Source organism: Lepidochelys kempii, chromosome 6 (genome assembly GCF_965140285.1).
Source record: "Lepidochelys kempii isolate rLepKem1 chromosome 6, rLepKem1.hap1, whole genome shotgun sequence".
NCBI lineage: Eukaryota > Metazoa > Chordata > Testudines > Cheloniidae > Lepidochelys > Lepidochelys kempii.
The window spans coordinates 32,233,026-32,254,029 of record NC_136385.1 but is presented as its reverse complement, the minus strand read 5'-3'; the positions used below and the strand labels follow the sequence as shown (position 1 = coordinate 32,254,029).

General features: G+C 37.8%; 1 protein-coding gene across 32 annotated transcripts in view; it reads right to left on the bottom strand.

Annotated features, from left to right (window-relative positions):
* Window positions 1–21,004, bottom strand: part of SOX6 (SRY-box transcription factor 6) — a 445,473-nt gene that overhangs the window by 195,005 nt on the left and 229,464 nt on the right. For 29 of the 32 annotated variants that reach the window (XM_073347425.2, XM_073347409.2, XM_073347410.2 and 26 more), the window contains one exon: window positions 7,243–7,332. The exons of the other annotated variants lie outside the window; for them this stretch is intronic. In XM_073347425.2, coding sequence (XP_073203526.2) covers window positions 7,243–7,332 — 90 coding nt within the window. The remainder of the gene's footprint in view (window positions 1–7,242; window positions 7,333–21,004) is intronic. 32 annotated transcript variants of the gene reach the window in all.

The following is a 21,004-nucleotide window of genomic DNA, read 5'->3' as shown; positions in this document are numbered from 1 at the left end:
ATTAATAGACTTGACATTTTAATATTAGAAGCTGGTGTGATTGTGATAAGTGCTGTTGAAACACGATTCCGTGTCCTAATGGTCAGAGAAGCAAAAATGTGTGAATTTTCTTTGTTGTAAATGATGTCCCCAGTCTTGCAAAGAAGTATGGATACACTTAACAGTGCCACTGCTGTCAATGGAACTACCCACAGTGTGTAGCTAAACGTGTGCACAATTAATTGCAGGATCAGGGCCATAATTATCATGTATCAACAAAAATTAAGGTATTGCATGAGTATATATGGATTTCCACCAATTTAAGAGAGATCAGAATCAACTCCTTTGGCCTTACTAATTATACAAGTGTACCTTAATGATAAAAAAGAAAAAAAAAAGATAAAACAGGACACAGTAAATGCAACTATTGTGCACTCTACTCTTTATTTTGGAGTCAATTTACCTTATTCTTTACCAAGCATACCCAAAATAAAAACTATCTAAGTAGTAAATTTTGGATTTACTTGTGAAATATTACAACATGTACATAATGTTAAGATATAATATAACATCAGTTTAGGCCCAGAAAGGCAGTTACTGTGACACACCATGCAAAATGACTATGTCTAAAGAAGTGGTAAAATCAAAGTATACTTAAGATTTAGATTGGTACAAGATAAAGTTTAACATTATTTCATTGGGTCACTGTAATAAATATATTACCAGAAAACTTTACAGCCTGTGGTATATTTCTAATCAGGACCAGTTACTAACTTAAGGTGTTTTTGGGAGGTTGTTGGGGAGGAGGAAGGGAATGTTTTCATTGATTTCACTAATTGGAACCAACTGATCTCTTTTCCTGTGTATTGATTTTTTAAATCCTAGCAGTTAACATAGATTCTAATGTATCATAACACTTCAGACCTTAATCATAGAGTAGGTTTTTCGCTTGTAGCTTTTGTTTGAGTTTTAATTACGAAGACCTTGTGTCTCCAACCCTGAGCTGGGTTTTTAATTGCTAGTATGTATATCATGTAGACTTCAAAAGAAATAAAAGATGTTTATAATAGAGAGCACAAAGGGGAGCTTTGAAATGTCTACAGCAATACAAAGTGGCATAATTAAAAACCTATGGGTGCTTCTGTGATATAAGACCTATAATGTCTTTTTATAAATATTTATTTATTTATTTATATTTATATTTATAAAGCCAGCTGCTGTAAACACTTATTGTTTGCAAAAGAGGATCTTATACAATAATAATTGAGAAATAATTACTAAAAACCCAGGACAAACTGGAAAGTAAGGTAACATGATAGTATCAGGAGCCTTATTTTACACGAAATGATCTTCTACATTCTGTATTGTGTAACCCAAGCCCCTGAAAATTTATCTGTGTTTCTATATTTAAGCATTGTTTTATCAACTGCACTAAAAGAGAAAGGAGATTTTCTACTAAATTCACGCAAATAACAATTTCCTACCTGTTACTGAAAAGAATCTAACCTATTATTCTTGTAACCGCATAGTATTCGTAATGTTCACACAGACTCATTCACGAAGAGCTGGCTCTGAGCCCGTTCCATAAATGTGTAATTGATAATCACAAAATGCTCACGGTTGTGCCTCATTGTTCTCTTCCTCCAGCTAATATACACAGAAAATGTAGCTTTTTCCATCTATTCAATGAACAACGCCAGTCACCTACATGAAGAAGCTCTTACAATATATTCAGTGTATCTAATACTGAGAAAATGAGTGAAGGGGGTTTCCCTTATTAAACTTAAAGTCTCCACAGGAAACAGGGACATGCCTCCCTCTGATCCAACCATTTCCAGACCATTTTATTAATAAATGCTATGTGAAACAACAGCTTATATTTGGGAGTCAATAAGGCTCCACTGGTGACTGATTTGATAAAGCGTATAGGATATAAAAGGGCTACATACAAGCGAGAGAAACATACAGTGCAAATAGACTTCAGTATTGGATAAATCTATGGGCATCAGTCACTGTCCATCCTAAAAATAGAGTATACTGTACAAAGCCAGCATGTGACATTTAAGTCACAATGCCTATAAATATAGATAGTTCAGGTTATAAATGCTGGCAATGGAAGCCATAGCACTAACTTGTAACACAGTTAACCCAGGAGTCACTCATATATAAGATTGCTAGAACAATTCTGACCCTTTTGCAATAATGTCATTGCTTAAGTAACTTAAAGACTGGCCTTTATTTGATCTTCAAAGACCCTGCATGCTGAAAAAGACCATTGCAGGCTATTTCAATAGACAACTGCATGATGCATGTAAGACTATTCCAGAGATTTATGTTTGGAACAGAAACAGAAAACTTAAAACAGACTCTTTACAGTGATAAATGATGCTACTCTGCCTAGTTGTGGTCAGTAAAGAAAAACTAGAAGCCTAAGCAACAATAAAGCATACTTTGGGGGTTGAATCCCTTGCATCCAAACCTTGGTAAAGTAAGAGCTGAATCTGAACCCACTTTGTTTATTCAAAACATCTGCATATACAGCTTGGGCTGTTGGACATGCAATTTGCACATGCAAATGTGAGGGTTTTTTTTTTCCAGGTAAGCAGATCATTTTGCTCAGTTCATCTATTTCATGGACTTTTAAAATCTGCCCTGCGTGTTTCAGTTATAAACATATCAAATGATCATGAAGACTTATTTAACCACTATGAAGTAGCTACAAAGTATTTTGCCAAATACTCCTCTCAGTTGTACCCACGCAACCCCACTGAAATCAATGGGATTGTTCTGCTGGAACTCAGAGGAGAATCTGACCCTTTATCAATAACTAAAATTCTAATTAAAAAGATGTAGAATAAGTGGTTTCACACATCAAGTACAGTACACAGGAGTAACTGGGAACGTGAACAATTCCACTTATGGAAAATAAAAAAATATTTCACCGTCTGCTACCTAGACAGGATGCTTTGTATTCTGTTAACAAATGGACATAGTTTCTAATCAGACCTTGATTAAAAAAACACTACTGTAATTAATTATACGTATATAAAGTAAGGCAAGAAAACACAATTTTATTTATTTTGTCTCTATCACACAATTATTTCTTCTTCTTTTTTATCATCTGTGTGTTTCACACACGTGCACAGAAAGGGTTTGCCCTATTAGTACAAATAGTTTTGATGCATTTTGCGGGGGGGGGTCGAGGGGTAGATGAGCACATGCCCTGCCTAATTGAAGCTCCTTCCCACAGGGTTTGAATGGAAGGGCACTTGTGCAGTCACAGAGGGAGAGTATGTGCTCAGGTTATCCTTAACAAGAACAACGCCTTCTATTTAAAGTAAACAACTCCCAGTAACAGTCAGTGCAAAGAGCTGCTCCTCACTGGACCACACCTCTGTTTCTGATCATCAAGATTTTTTTGCTAATGACCTAACATTTTATTTTTTTAACTGCATCGCTTCATGTTGAACTCTCAGTAATATAAAAGAAGGAAGCAGCTGCACAAATACCAAAAATATCAACCAGTTAAAATGCCCTGACTTAGAATTAATTGCAACCAAGTACAGGACTAAGTTTTCAAAAGTAGTTCTTAGCATCTTCAGTATGCAGTGGCAATCACCCGACCTGAAATCCCTTCAACCCTGGGAAAATGAACCCATGGTCATGGAAATCTAGAGCTTTGAACATTCCCAAAACAATTTAAAGTATGCCTGGTTAATTTAGACTACCTCACTTCTTTTATTTACTTCTTACACTCTCATTTTCCTGTCTTATTTCACGCTCCCCTATGCCTAGAATGTCTTCTTTACCCCCGATGCACCCAGTCCTCACTCTCTTCATTAGTATCCTCTCAGAACACACTTCTTAAGGCCCACAAGTGCTAAACCATGTTAATACATCATTATGACCCCAAGCTACATATTTTTAAAGAAACCTATAAGTTACCACCTTGGAGACAGTGGAAAGAGCACTGGACTGGGAATCAACAGATCTGAGTTCTTGTTCCAGCTCTGCCACTGATCTATTTTGAGGCAAGACACTGCCTCTTTCTGTACCTCAGTTTCCCTTTCTGTGTAATGGTGATAATTACTCCATAGATTTCAAAGCACTATAGAAGTGCTCACCATTACAGCTGTAGTCTTCTGTGTATCCCTGTGCATTCTCACTGAACTTTTCCCTGTCTCTTTTTGGGAAAAGGGAGTATGTTTCAAATGCAATTCCAGTAGCAAAGATTTAGATGTGTGACTCCCAATAGCCCGAATGGATGTCAGCTGACAGTAGCTGGGAACACTGTAGAGATAAGGACCATTAAGGAAAAAGTCATCTGTGGTTAGAGCAAGGAGCTCTAAGGATTTACTAAGGGTTGAAGCAGGATCCCTGGGTTCTATCCCTGACTCTGCTATTGACTCATTGTTGGCTTTGGGCACGTCACTTCATCTTTCATTACTATGGTTTACTCACTAATACTAAAGTTTCCCTTCCTCACAGCGGTCTTATGAGGCTTCATTAATGTTTGTAAACCATTTAGTGACCACTAGAGTAAAGGCTCTATTAAAGTGCAATCAACCCTATGAGGACAGAAGCAGTTCATACCACTCTCCAGCGACCCATCTAGTCAGCAAAGACATAGCTGTTGGCTGGCTTCTGAGAAGTAATGTCTACCTTAACTCATCAGAGGGAAGTTTGAAATGATGTGAAAAGAGTAGTACCAGAGCACCCTGCCATCAAGCAGGGCCAGCCCAGGGATTAATTGGCACTGCAGGGAGAATAAAAACTGGCTCCCTAGATTAGGGGCTCACTATTCTGGAGGGGTATCATTCTCTAACAAACACTTCTGGCCAACTCAGGGCCTCAGTGGGAGAGAAGAACAAAGTTTCAATGGGAGGGGGGCACATGGCTAAATCTCACTTCACATTACGCAAAATTGGCTTCTTGTTCTTACCTTTGGCTATGCTAACACCACAGGCTAAAACACATGTAATAATCTAAAACTCTCCTTGAGGCAGAAATAAGACACTCGGGACTTAATTCTCATTTATATTAAGGCTGCTTTACACCATTTGGGCAGCAAAAAGGGGCTCCAAACTGGATATCACTTACATTTAAATTTTTATAATGTGCACACAACCAGTTAACCAGAGGGCCAAAGTAAAAACTGAGTACTACAAGAATGAAGCAGAAAAAGACCCTATGGGTATGTCTTCGCTGCAAAGTTAACTTGGGCAATTGGCATCCAGGTCTGAGCAGCCAGAGTAGTCATTCTGCAAAGCCATACCCAGGTTACTGTGTCCTCACTGGTGCTGACACACCTGTGTGTGTCACCGAATTGTGGAAGAACTTCTCTGTCTTTCTGGGCACATAGCAGGAGCTGTGGGAAGGTATCAGCACTCAGATGGTTTAACTTGCATTTTCACTGCAAAGCGGATGGGTTACCAACCCAAGTGAAAGCCTCTCTTGGGTTTTAGCTTACAGTCCTAGACAAGCCAGCTATGCTGGGATGAAAGCATGACCAAACTCAGGGAGCGTGTGGGTGGACAGAACAGGGTTTGAGGACAATACCTTAATAAGAGCCTGTGTCAACTCTTCAGTGGAAACAGACCTTATAAGAAGTCAAACTTTAAATGTCCCAACCAAAAACTGAATGACACTCGGAAGTACATCAAAAGGCTTTATATGCCGAAAAAACCACCCATGTAAAATAATAAGGAATATGTTATCCATCATTGCCAGAGACCCAGCCTGTTTTAATTCTGATTCACTAATGGCATTCAAGGAGCTTCTATTCAGAGATTTGGGTAGTCGTATTTTGTGCAATTAATGTCCAACACTTTCCATGTTATCAGCAGACAACATGGTTTTAAATAGATTAGCATTTCGAATTACCAGTTTTTGATGCCTTTTGTTTATTGCAGGCAGGCATAGCATATTTTGGTAAAACTGTGTGTCTTATTTCAGTCATCAATACTTTCCTACCTAATACTTTGCAGTGTCATAGCTATACAGGAGAAATCCAATCAGAGGAAACATATAAAACAATTAGGTTTTGACATGGTATCAGCTGACAGAAGTGATTATAAATTATTTATTAAGAAGGCCAACCTTCATCTTGTTTATATCTATAGTAAATGCATCATATTTCAGAACATTTTTTGATGGAAATGCAAAATCACAAGCATCGATTTTCTTCAGATAGTCTTTCTTTTTGTTTTAACATTAGTAAGGACATCATCAGTATGACAAACAAATCCTTGTTCCCATGTATTTATAGTTGTGATTTAATAAGACCATAGCAATCAACAGAAATAAATCTGTTCAATACATGTCATAAATAGTGTAAAATATCTAAGCTCACAGTGGAAAGAAAAGTTCTCTTTCCAATCCAAACAATAATAGCCTGAATTTCCTTCCAAGAGAAAACCCCATGGAAGAACCAAAGGGCAGGGAGAGAAGCACCTTAAGGATCCTGTCACTGAATGCTCTTCAAATTATTTTTTTATTAGCACAGCCTCCCACACTGATTAGATCCCAAGTGCCACAAATTTTTTGGGACCTGCTGGAATCACAGGCTATACACACGGCAAAACTCCAATCAACTTCAGTGGTGACAGAATTTCACCCAGGGTCTCTCTTTCAACTCTAAGGATAATTCAATTGTAAAAAAAAACTAGCATTCTTCAAATTGGACATTTGAAGCACAGGGTTAAAAAAAATAAGCACAGTGTGACATCCCACCACAGTCGATAAGAGTCCCCCACATACTACCTATACAAAAATACATTCTTTGGGAATTACTCCTAACCCACATCCTTTTGCAATGGGATGCTTTTGCCTTTTTCTTTTGGTATCCGGAGATTGAGATATTTAACCGATGTAAGAGAACTAATATGATACATTTAAAGTTTGTAATAAAATTGAAATGAGAGGGAAATATTCTTAACCCTGCTTGTAACTAAGTTTTAAGCATAAAAAAGTCTTTGTTTTTCAAATATACCTGTCGTTCTAAATAAATAGGTTGAGTTGGTTGGAAAGAGTTTCAAAGAAAAACAGATGTTAATTTATTCATTTTATTTCCATTATATACTTGAACGCTAGAGAGAACAGAATAGAACACCTGAACTTTGTATCATTCCATGCCCATAGTCCTATTAAAGTCGGTGGGAGTTTTGAATGTGGATCAATGATTGGTTATGCATTAAATGTACATTTTCTTCCATTCAGTGACTAAAATATTATGTCAACGTTTAAATATTTAATATATTATACCTTTAATTTCTCCAAGGAGTTCACTTGTATTTAGTCTTTCCATTTTCTCCTTCCAGTCTTTAGAAAGTAGCTTTTCCATGCAAGATGAGTCTATTAAAAAGGAAAATAAATACTTAATACAACTTTATAGATTAGGAAGTGTCTCCTTTAGCTCTTCAAAACCATCCTACCTGATCTGTTTGAACCAGATTTTCAAAGGGGAATGAACTTGAGGCCAAATGGTCTTTCATCTACTTCAACGTAAATCCCGTGTAACTCCATTGAGGTTAACTATAGAGTTACTGTGGATTTACAAGGATCTAAATGAGAGCAGAACTTGGTTCAGAATATATGCATGCCAATTTACATAGATAGATTGCCACTCCATGTACAAATTTTTATCTTTTGTATTTGAAAATGATTGCACATTCAAAATATAGTTGAAGATTTAGAGACTGTTTTTGGAAATTTGGCTCACTGTGTTCATCACAAACACATTTTTTTTACTCATGTCAATGCAGAAGTTATTCATATAATGTCTTCATGGAATTCATAAAACAATTCTAGATTTCTGATGTTCACAGAATCAGCATTTTTTCCCGTAAGCTACGCAACAATTAGAAGATTGGCATTTAAATTCTGAAGGTCATATTGCAATCCAAACCTTCAGCTCAGTCCAGCAGGCCTTATTCAGGCAAAACTCTCACTGAAGTTACTGCACTGAAGATGTAGTGAGAATCTGGCCTCAACAAGTCCTCCAGGATCAGACCTTACTTTCGCTGAAAAATTTAACACGGAGCATAACATAATCCTCAGTTAAATCAAAAGCTATTTTTAAGTCCCTTAATAGAACTTACAGAATTTAACCTTCCAAAAATAAATTGTAAAAGGTGATTTTAAGACAGGGAATGGGTAACTCATATGATTGGTGTCACAATCTGGAGTCTTCCTCCTCTAAGAACATCTATTCAAGGTTTATAAATTCTCAGTGAGAGAACTTTATATATAGCTGAATACTTCCTTCTCCCTTTCTCTGTTTATAATGGCAGTGGAATCTCCATTAAACTTTGTGGGATCTATTCTCAACAGTGCGTATGATTAACTTCCATTACAATTACAGGGCCTAGTCCCAAGAAGCACTTGGGCCCCAGTTCAGCAAGGTATTTAAGCATGTACCTAACTTTAAGCATGTAAGTAGTCCCACTGACTTAAATGAAGCTGCTTAAAGTTAGACACTTGTTAAGCGTCTTGATAAATCGGGATCTTAGTACCTCATGGGAGTGCTCAGCACTCTTTGTTCCCACTGAACTCAATGGGAGATGAGTGAAAAGGCACTATCATGATCATCTAGATTGATCTGCCTATTGTATGCCACAGAATTTCCCCCATTCACTCCTGTGATAGACCCATAACCTCTGGCTGAGTTACTGAAGTCCTCAAATCATGCTTTAAAGACTTCAAGTTACAGATCCACCATTTACAACAGTTTACACTAATTTAAACCTGCAAGTAACTTGTGCCCCATGCTGCAGAGGAAAGCAAACGAAAAACAGGGTCTCTGCCAATCTGATGTAGGGGAAAATTCCTTCCCAACCCCAAATATGGTGATCATTTGGACACTGAGCATGTAGGAAGACCCACCAGCCAGACACCTGGTAAAGAATTCTCTATAGTAATCCAGAACCCTTCCCATCTAGTGTCCCATCACTGACCGTTGGGAACATTTTCTAATAGCTACATGCCATTGTAGGCATGATCTAATTTCACAGATCAGCTACATGCCACTGTAGGCAGTCTCATCATATCATCCGCTCCATAAATTTATCAAGCTTAGTCTTGAAGCCAGATACGTCTTTTGCCCCCACTGCTTCCCTTGGAAGGCTGTTCCAGAACTTCACTCCTCTGATGGTTAGAAACCTTCATCTAATTTCAAGTCTAAACTTCCTGATGGCCAGCTTATATCCATTTGTTCTTGTGTCCACATTGGTACTGAGCTTAAATAATTCTTCTCCCTCCGTGGTATTTATCCCTCTATATATTTATAGATAGCAATCATATCTCCTCTCAGCCTTCTTTTGTTTAGGCTAAACAAGCCAAGCTCTTTGAGTCTCCTTTCATAAGACAAGTTTTCCATTCCTCGGATAATCCTAGTAGCCCTTCTCTGTACCTGTTCCGGTTTGAATTCATCCTTCTGAAACATGAGAGACCAGAACTATACACAATATTCCAGATGAGGTCTCACCAGTGCCTTGTATAATGGTACTAACACTTCCCCGTCTCTACTCAAAATATCTCACCTGAGGCATTCTAGGACTGCATTAGCCTGTTTCATAGCAGCACCACATTGGTGGCTCATAGTCATCCTGCCATCAACTGATACACCTAGGTCTTTCTCCTCCTCTGTCAATTCCAATTGATACATCCCTAGCTTACAGCAAAAATTCTTGTTATTAATCCCTAAATGCATGACCTTGCCCTTTGCACTATTACATTTCATCCCATTTCTATTACTCAAGTTTACAGGGTCATATAGATCATCTTGTATGATATTCTGGTCTTCCTCTGTACTGGCAATTCCTCCCAACTTTGTGTCAGCCATAAATTTTATTAGCAGACTCCCACTTTCTGTTCCAAGGTGAGTAATAAAAATGTTAAATAAGATTGGTCCCAAGACTGATCCTTGAGGAACTCCACTAGTAACCTCCCTCCAGCCTGACCGTTCACCATTCAGTATGACCCTTTGTAGTCTCCCCTTTAACCAGTTCTTTATCCACCTTTCAATTCTCATATTAATCCCCACCTTCTCCAATTTAACTAATAACTTCTCGTGTGGAACTGTATCAAATGCTTCCCTGAAATCTAGGTAGCTTAGATCTATTGCATTTCCTTTGTGTAAAAAATCAGTTACCTTCTCAATGAAAGAGATCAGGCTGGTCTCGCACAATCTACCTTTTGCAAAACCATGTTGTATTTTATCCCAATTACCATTCATCTCTATGTCCTTGGTTACTTTCTCTTTCAAAATTTGTTATTACCTCTCAGTATCAGGCCAATAATCAATATTTTATTAATAGAGGTTGCTTTAGGCATAAACAGTGCTTTACAAACACATAATAAGGTACCAATTAATGACCATATTTACAGTAATGCAATCCCACTGATTTACCAAGAGTTATTTGGGTGTAAATGAAGGCAGAATTCATCTCAAGGTCTCCGCCGTGAATTACTTGCAAATTAAAGGCCAAATCCTGTTTCGCATTACCATGCAGGCAGTCCTGTTGGGAGTACTCACACAAGTAAGAAGAGCAGGATTTGTTGCTACCTTACCCAGTTACAATATAGGGGATAACACTGTGTTCCAACACAAAGGGGATTGTCACAGAGATCAGCATTGGAAGGAATCACAAAAGAAGTGCATTTTATGGAGGGAGTTAAAGGCGGAAAATAAGGTAATCTGTCCAATAACATTTTTTAAGATGCAAAAGTGTTTCATGCGAACATGCATATTAACTTTCCATATGTGAAAAAAGCAGTTTCATGTAAACCAAATTACAACCCTCAAAAGATCAAGGTTTTAATTGCAACACATTTATGCCATGTAAACTTCCTTCGAAAGACAATATAGCTTGTTAATATTTTTGAAATAGTATTTCAGTAGAAAAGTCAATTTATTTACTAATTATCTCTTTCCATAAAAGACACAATTTAAGAAGCTGTAAGTTGCAGCAGACACTGTTAAAATATTTGTTATACAATAAAACAAATTATTCAATTTTTACAATTACAAGCATGTATTACTTTTATGAGTTTTGGCCTAGTAATAGAAGAATCAACAAATAACCATCAATTACCAACAGAACATTATAATCTGTCCTTTTTTGTGATATCATCAGTTTTAAAAGATGTCTGTCTGTTGCTCTCCTGCCAAAATTTCAGTCCTTCATCCATGCAAAAGAAGAGCCTTTTGACTTTATTTTGATGTCTAATGTAGGTTATGAGTGTTAATGACTTTTCACCAGGATGCTTTCTCTCAATCGATACAAAACCACCACCACAACAAAATCTTAGGATGCAACAAATAACAGAATCAAGAGACAATTAAATAATCTTATGAGAGCTGAGAAGAAATTCACCCCTGAAGCAAACACATGTATGAATATATACAAGCATAGAAGCATATTTTTCAAGAATTCCATTGAGTAGGAAGATGAATAAAAGAAGGGTCAGTCTGTATGCCCCCTCTCTTAATATAATCATGTTAATAATTGTAGTTTTCTTTTTCTATATATTTGCAAGGAAGTATTTCTTTAAAAGATATTAGACTGCACAGGTCTGCACAGTATTTCTCAATACTGAACTTCTATCCAAACAGCTCGTAATTATTTGCTATTACATTTTGTTCTTGGGCAGACTCAGAAAGGTTAGGAAAATACAAAGGGTGACTTTTAAGAACTGTGAACATATATTGTAATTACAGCTTCTTCTTTTTTTAATTCCAGAAGGTTTGCAACTGGTGGGAGTCGGTTTGCATAATTCTTAATTAAAATTATCATTATATGTTCACCTATCTCACTGGAGATACCTGAAATTGGACATTCACCTACGTGGAAGGGGTAACAAGCAGCTAACAGTGAAAAATATGTTCCTCCCTGAGCCCTTGTACACATGTGCTCGCGCACACAGCCTGAAAAGGATCTATGGTGAGGAGATGTGTTTTTTCCTTTAATACTGAAAGTCAATTTCCCTCCATACATATAAAATCTTCAAAGTTGCCTTCCTACATAGCAGAAATGTCTTCAATAGTAGTAATCCATTTCCTGGCTTAGTTCATTATAGAAACAGGCCTGAACCAGAACACTGGATTCCAAATTCCACTGACTTTGTGGAAGTCTGGACCCAATTTTGGAGTGCAAAACTATTTGGAGAATAAGTTGAATCAAGGCTCCAACTCTAAAGCACCCCAAAGCCTAAGAATCTGGACATCTGTGAAGTTTAGGGATGTTTCAGTTCGGGACTGTCTATTATAAACTAACCAAGGAAAGTGATTACTCTTGATAAATGTTCACCTTTGGATTTTGAATGTGTGGCATGGGCCCAGCTCGTGTTTATAAACTAAGCATATTTTCTACAGCTTTCACCCCATGCTAACTCACTCATGCCAATAGAGTTACCCAAGATGTAAGTCAGTACAGAATGGGATACAGTAAGTCAGTAGAGCACAGAATTTGACTCCATATATTTTATGTTAAACACCCTAGAGAACTTTTCTTCCCAAGACAACAAGAGCAAATGTGTTACCTATAAATTAGAGTTTGGATTATCTATCAAAATCTGACTTCTTTTAAACTATGATGTTTATTGCATAATCCCCACCCGTCAATATTTCTTTTAGTAATTTTAATTGTTCAATGGGGTAGAAGTACTGCAGGATTCTCCCTCAATGTGGTAACTTGTGATGGTGGATGAGAAAAGATTGTTACAAGATAGACAAGCTGAATAAACAAACGTAAAGCGAGTGCTTGATAGAAGATGAAAAGGATCTCTCCATGAACACAAAGCATTGATGAAAACAATTAACATTTGTCCACTGGCTAATCAATCAGCCATGGAATGGATGGAATCCAGCACTCTGTTGCAAGATTGGTGATGAAGAACGGGTGCTAACTATCACAGCCAAGCTCTGAAGTTCTTCTGACTAAATGAAAGTCATCTTCTCCCTGTCAAGAATAACTTTTGCATTCTCTCTCTTTCTATTTTATTCCAGTCTCACAACCTTGAACAAGCAAGCAACCAAGACTATATCTTGCATGAATACTGTATGACCTTACAATGGCCTGTGTCCATCCACATAGTTTCAGATTGTTTTTAATTTACTGAAGTAGCCTCTCATTACCTTCTTTGAAATACAGATATGAAGAAGGCATTCATACCATGTGTGTTTTTGTTTTTTACGGTAAAGTCGTACATAAAAGAAAGCCTAAATGTGAGAGTGCAGCAGCAAAACTTCAAAGCCCTGACTGTCAGACATTATTATTTCAAATCAGCTTTGACTTTTTGAGACTTAATAAAACACTGTAGTATACAGTGGCATATTTACAACACCCATATCAATGATCAACTGAACTGTCTTACTCTTGCTACCTTGCAGTGCCTTGTTTTCTTTCATAATAAGCTTCTTTCAAAGCATGTTGTAACAATACTGTGAGCTGATAATTATTACTGATATGAGTTCTAAAACATGACTTGTTTGCATACAATTCTTTTTGAATATATACATTATATTGTGACAGAAGACAAAAGCACATTGATTTATTAATAATGATTGCAAATGCACTATAAATTCATAAACAATGAATGGAAATGTATACAGAAATGTAATTCAATCAAAGGTACATGTGACATATTTTTCTAAGTGCATCTAAAATATATTAGAACTCAAGGGAGTGTTGGAAAAGCCTGGGGGGAAATATCAGACCACACATAGCACAAGAGCAAATATTTCAAAGGATGATATAACCCGCAGTAGATTGACGAACTTCCCACCAGTGTTACAGAAAAAGGGTGCTGTACAATTAAGAGCATGACAATTCCCATCCTTATGTTCAGGAGGTATGCTTTATAGGAATGTTACAATGCACATTATAATGCAATGAGATTTCACTGAACATAATAAGTATTCATTATGTTTTAGCAGGCTCTGGGAACGTCCCAAAATGTGAAACTTTTTCCATCTTCACTGTGGAGCACATAGTCCCTAAGCCATTGCTATTATACGTATTCATTGGTTTCCAATTCCACAACAAGAGATGACAGTATTGATTGGATCAGGCTAAGTCAAATGAGTTTGGAGGCCTCAGACAAGTCAAGGTTACAGGAGAGAAACAGTGTACAGGAAATTATCCCATTTGATATATTTGTTTAAGGAAAAAGTCTTTTTTTCCAAAATCCAAACTACTGGTAAACAGCAGTAATAGTGGCTCCCTCTTCTCCTGTTCCTTAACTTCACTTTGACTATGTCTATACTTAAACTGCTAGAACAGCACAGCTGCAGCATGGTGGCCCTTGGGTGTAAACACTCACGACAGCACTAGGAGGAGTTCTCCTGTCACTATAATTAATCCACTTTCCCAAGAGGCAGTAGCTAGGCCCACAAAAGAATTCTCCCATTGATTCAGGGCTGTCTGCAGCTGGGGTCAGGTCGGCGTCGCCACATCACTCATGGGTGTGAACGTTTCATACCCCTGAAAAAGGTAGCTGGGTCAACCTTGCTATTTAGTGTGGACCTGGCCTGAGAACATCTTGATTTTGTATGTGAGAACAGGATTTCCCTAGTTCCATGACGATCTACTCAGGGTTTGACACCAAAACAACAACAACAATAAAAACAAAAACAACCTATTATCCATCTGAAACTGAAGGGTTTGCTTTGGTATTTCACATAAAGGAGAAAAATCTAATTAGAATAAGCAATTCAGAAAATACAAGAATTTTTCAGTAAAATGCAAGATTTCGTTTTAAAAAAATCATTCAGATGTTGATCTAGTTAGTGTATATTGGGTGCTACTGACTTTTATACTACCAATGGCATTATTAGATTCAGCTAAAGAAATCTGTTATTTAGAAAGTGAAGTACATTTTACTATCTAGTGATCGGACTTAATTTGTGTGTGCAGCCTGGTAGCACCTTTCACTAATTGATCCATCTTCAGGTGTACAAGAACAGCTTGATTACATGCCTTTTGTGAATTCTTTGCCCTCTAGATTTCCTTGAGATAAAGAACCACTTAGCATAGCTCTATACCATTAAAATCATAGTCTTCATTCTTGGTAATATGTATTTAATGTTAAAATTAAATGCAAACTGTAACATTTCAGTGTTCAGTAAGATGAATTTCATTCACTTTGAAAGAATTAGCTTTTATAATCTGACACCAATTCAAACTGAAATGAAGAACTTCATATTTACAGTCATGACTAGATAAATAAAAAATATAATTTAAGCATAACTAACAAACGTAAGTGCTGGATGATGCTCTCTATTTTTTTTTAATGCAAGGGTATAAAGTTTGTGTAATGTTACTAAAATAGATTCTTTGATGCCATATTACTCATTTTCTTCTTTCATATACAAATTACCCTTTTCATTTTCAATAAACTTTAACTAAAAGAAAAAAGGAGGGCAACAATACAGAATTAATCAAAAGTCAGCCTGAAGGCTCAACATAGTCACAATATGGTGCTACTGCCTCCGCTTCATAAGTAGCTTGGTTTCAATCTTCCTGTCACCAGTAAGTTAGGTCAAGTGAATCTCATCTCATCCTCCTCAATTTCCATATTTCCATTCTAGAGTAATTAATTTTCATGGTATAACAGAAAATTTAAAAATAAGACATTTGAGATATGTTGTTAGCCAACGCACTAACTTCTTTGACTATCGTTTCAAGATTTTGTTGATTTACTATCCCCTCAACAGCCAATTTGACGGCAAATGCCACTACGACCAGCCATGTATGCATAAATAAGATAGTAATTGGAAAGAATATGACTTAAGAACTAGAAAAATTAACAAAAGAGAAAAGGTATACCTACTACAGATGGTTATTATTTCATCCCTAAGCTCTATACCTCACTCTGCCACTGATCTGCTATGTCACCCTTGCCAGCTCACATCATCTTCCTGCGCATCAACTTTCCTTCCTACCCTTTTGTTTCTCCTGACTATTTATACTCTCACCTCTCAGGGGCTGACACTACATCTCATTATACCTATGTCTACACTTGGAGCTGGGAGTGTGATTCCCAGCATGCGGAGACATACTCATTCTAGCTCTGCTTGAGCAAGTGTGCTAAAAAATAGCAGCATACCTCGGGTAGCCTGGGTGGCAGCTAGGGCTACTTGCCCCAAGTACATACCCACCTGGACCCCCGGGCACTTAATCAGGCAGCTAGCCCATGCCGCTGACCATGCTACCCCGTGATGCTATTTTTAGCGTACTTGCCCTAGCAGAGCTAGCCTGGTATGGCTATGTGAGTTAGGAATCACACTGCTCAACTCTAATATAGATGTAGCCTGTGTGTTTGTAGACTGTTTAATACAATGAGGCCCCAATCTTGGATGGGATTTGTAGGTATTACTGTAATACAAACAGCAACAATTGATGCCTAATATAAACAAATATTTGTAAACTCAATGATAATGGAACAGTAGTTCCTAGTAGAAATTCTTGCCTAATAGCAATAATGTAAATCCAACAACTGACTACCTCAAAAGCGGTTTTCTTTAGGACAGGGACCAAATGAATCTGCCAACTACTACATATTTTTTCATGGTGACAAGATTTCCACAAATGATAAGATTAGAACTGAGACAAGGTGGGCGAGGTAATATCTTTTACTGGACCAACTTTTTCTGGTGAGAGAGACAAGCTTTCAAGCTTCACAGAGCTCTTCTTCAGGTCTGGCAGGGAAGAGAGCTCTGTGTAGTTCAAAAGCTCGTCCCTTCCACCAACAGAAGTTGGTTCAATAAAAGATATTACCTCACCCACCTTGTTTCTCTCATATCCTGGGTCCAACATGGCTACAAACTACACTGCAAACAAAATTAGAACTGTAAGAGTGTGGAGTGCTCTCTTAAATGGAATTAAAACTCTCCAAGCACACTAAAAATAATTAGGCCTAAAATGTGCTGGTTTTACCCTGAACTCTCACACACTCCCAGACTTGTCCAGCTCTCACATGAAACTATGTGCTTTCGAAATACAAACACTGGTGTACAAATACTGGTAGTTTCCAGGCTTGCTTTCTAAAATGAGCCTAATGGAAAAACAGCAGCAGGTTTGCAGAATGTACCAATCCAGCCTAGAATGGCTTGTTTCAATAGAGTTCAAATCTCTGGTGAAATGTTTGATGCAAACCCCTACATACAAAGAAAACTGTACATTGCTTGTACCATCCATCCCCATCTAAAGACTAGCTTAAGATACAATTCTGACCTTCATTTTTTTATTTATTAAAAAGCAAAACCTTTAACCCTGCAAATGTTTTTGTTTTCCTAAAATAACTCATACAATGCTATATTCCACACTATTTTTAGAAAAGCAACAAGAGAAAGCATGCTTTTCCCATACAGCAGGGCACTGATATAAACATCAACACAGATGCTCTGTGAGAGAAAGCTGGACTTCTCAGGCACTTGATCATTAAGGAATGCACCAACTGGTTTAGATAATCTCGTGCCAGCTCAGTTCTGCTCCACACTCCCCTCTGGGAGTGGCCAATCTTGCCCTACTCCTAATCTTTCATTTTACTCACTTGTCCATCCTTTCCCCTTCTTCTCCACCCCCCCGCCCCCCAGTTTTTTTCTTTTTCCAGAACAGAGGGGAAAATGCATTGTGCACCAAGCAATGCAAGGCTAGAATCACTTCCCCAAACAGAGCAAAACTTTTAGACAATTAACCCTCCCCTCTTCTTTCAGATAAATTACTAAGTATAAAATGCAATCTGTTTCCTTTGTTTAGTCAATATGAACAATTTGTAAATGACTCAAGGATAAAATTCAGAAAATGTTGTGCTAAATTAGAACCATTATAAACATGCTAATGACTGCTCAACTAAAACATGCTGGATCAGTGTGAAGTAATATATTTAGTTCCTGTGAAATCCAGTTGTATTGCCTCAGAACTATTTGGTCATTAAATTGTATATGATTACTCCAGGAAAATGTTAATTCCATGAACACTGCACTAGATGATACACTGTGTATGTCAAAGGGAGCTTTCTGAAATGTCAGTGCAAGTGCTTAGATGCAATGTTTTGGCACATTAGTAGAAGAAAACTATATTTTAAGCCTGTCAAAATTACATATACATTTCATTCTTCTACTTTAAGTTTCCTTTCCATTATGGAGTGTACTTTTCTGTTAGATAGGCTTTATTCACTGAAATGTGTATTACTGCTTTATTAGTATTACAATGATGGCACACAGTACATTTTGTGTAATCACCTTTTTCCCAAGTGGATGTACCTCTCAGTTGCTTCCCAAAGGAACATGTTATGTTAGTAAAAGACAGTCTGAGACTTTATACAATGGCAATCAGAGATACTTACGAAAAGGGAGTACAATTTACTTGCAATTCTTGAGCAGATGATTACATAAACTGACACTTTAAAGGAGTATTGTGTGCCTATTTTTCTCTCTCCTACCATATTCCTTATTAGCTAAAGTAAATCAATCAATAGGATTTGTAGTACCTTTTATTCCAGGGGGCGGAGGGTGTCTCTTTTGCTAGTAGGTGGGTATCTAAGGATTCAGGTGTGGGCAAAGCTTGGTCTTCTTTCATTCCCTTGACTCCAAACCCTTTCCTTGCAGACCTCAGCTATAAGACTAATGTTTTACTCAAACTAGAAAGGCAGAATATACTAAAGCAATTTCTCTACTGGTGTAAATTGGAGCAGCTACAGTGAAATCAATGGAACTGCACCAATTAACAGCACAAGAGGATCTGACCTACTGTTTCCCCTAATGAACTGAGATGCTGACAAGTACAGCTATTGTGAAATTAGAGAAAACAGATGTATTTGGCCATATAGTTTGCCACACTGCCAGTGAAGCATTGTTGGGAATTTGTTTCAGCCTAGCCTTAGATGACTCAAGCAATGGGGCTTCTACAAATTCCTTTGACTATTCTATTCCACTCGTGAATAAGAATCATTGTCAAAATTTCTCCTGATATTCGGCCTCTCTTTTAATTTCTTTCCATCACTCCGTGTTATACCTTTGCCACTCTAAACAATTCACTTCCATCTGTGGTGTCTACACAGTTCAAAAACTTAGAAGGGGTTAGGACATACCACCCCATCCCATTTTCACCTCAACAAGCAATACAGATTTAACTCTTTTAATCTTTCTTCATGAAACAAGACTTGTATCACATGCTCTACAGAGATGCAGTGCCTTTGTACTACACCTGAACTTCACCGGCATAGGGAGAAGTAGCTTCAGAATGCCTCTCTCAGCCTACACTCTGCTTCATCGTGTACTCAGCCAGCACTGTCAGTGAAAAACATCATATTAGAGAAATTGGGTCAGATTCTCTGCTCCGTTAAACTTAGTTTAACAAGCCAGTGGAGGATTCCCTCTGAACTGGGGAATTCCTTGGTGGTATAAGGCTGGCTCCTATGCCATCCATTCCCTGGGGGTGCATGGCCAGGGAAAAGGGGCATAGTTGGAGTATCCCTGAACTACGCTGATCTCTAGCTTCAGGAATTGCCCCTACAGACTACTGGTAGCTAGTATAAAATATAGTAGACAGGGACAACACCCTGTGGCCATGGGATTGGGAAAATATAAAGTTGGCTTTAGCCAACCTTTCTCTCTCCATCCTGACCTTGCACCAAGTACAGTTCAGCCAGTCCAGAGACTCTGGGCCATAAAATCTTTAGCACTTTTTATGGTGATGTCATGAAAAAGTATTAAAACTGCCACATAATATTTATTAACTTTGATTTAAATAGTCTCATTATTTTGTTTTACATCAAGCAACAACCACCCTACTTCCTCTTCCATTTCTTAAGCTTTATTAATTATTATTATTATTCAGTTAAATTTTGTGTCAGTGGATGATACTAGAGTGATAACACTGTAAATGAAGTACTCTACTCATAGAACGCTAGCTACTCCATGCTGTCTCAACCCTGTTCTCGAAAGATCCCTCATACCTTCCTTCCTAGTCTTTTTTCCAATTCAAATCCTTGCCTTTTCTATTCCAAGTACCAACCAGGACGATAATTAGTGTTAATTATGTGGTGATATTGTAAAGTGGACACTGGCTTATGAGGAAATATACCACTGTTACCAGATAATTTCACAAAGGCCACCAAACTGATGGAGATGGTAATAACTGTGTGGGATACATTAACTAATGTATCTACATTAATGTAGATTAATGTATCTACATCTACATTATCTACTGTGTGGGATACATTAACTAATGTATCTGTAACTAGAGCAGAGGTGGGAAAACTATGGCCCGCGGGCCACTTCCAGCCCGCGGAACCGTCCTGCCCAACCTTTGAGCTCCCGGCCAGGGAGGCTAGCCCCTGGCCCCTCCCCCATTGTCCACCCTCCCCCCACAGCCTCAGCTCACAGGGGGCAGGAAGTGGAAGGGGTCCAGGCTGTTTGGGGAGGCACAGCCTTCTCTACCCAGCCCTCCATACAGTTTCGGAACCCCGACCTGCCTCTCAGGCCAAAAAGTTTGCCCACCCCTGATCTAGAAGGCCATAAATTCAATTTTCTAATATCTGGTATAATATTTTATATCCACGTATCAGTCACACTGCCTTTTACTCTTTTCAGTAGAAATTTTGTAAAACAAACAAAAAAGTTATGGGTAGCATAGGTGCTGGAACTGGGGTACAGGGGGTGCTTCAGCACCCCCTGGGTTGAAGGGGTTTCCATTATATATGGGTTTACAGTTTGGTTCAATGGCTCTCAGCACCCCCATGATAAAAATTCTTCCAGCACCCCTGATGGGCAGGTTTGGGGAAAGAAAAAAGTAATGGATGTTAAAGACAGAGGGGAAAAAATCTATGTGGCACAATGATGTTCTTTCTTGCCACCAATTTTGATGAACAGAAAAATGGTGGCTACTACTAAACTGAAAAGTGCTCCATGGAAACTCTAACAGCTGGCCATCCCAGCAGATTATTTATAAGTAAAAAACAGATGATTCAAAAACCCCTATGTATATTTTCCATCCAAAAAATCATATTCTTCACATTACCC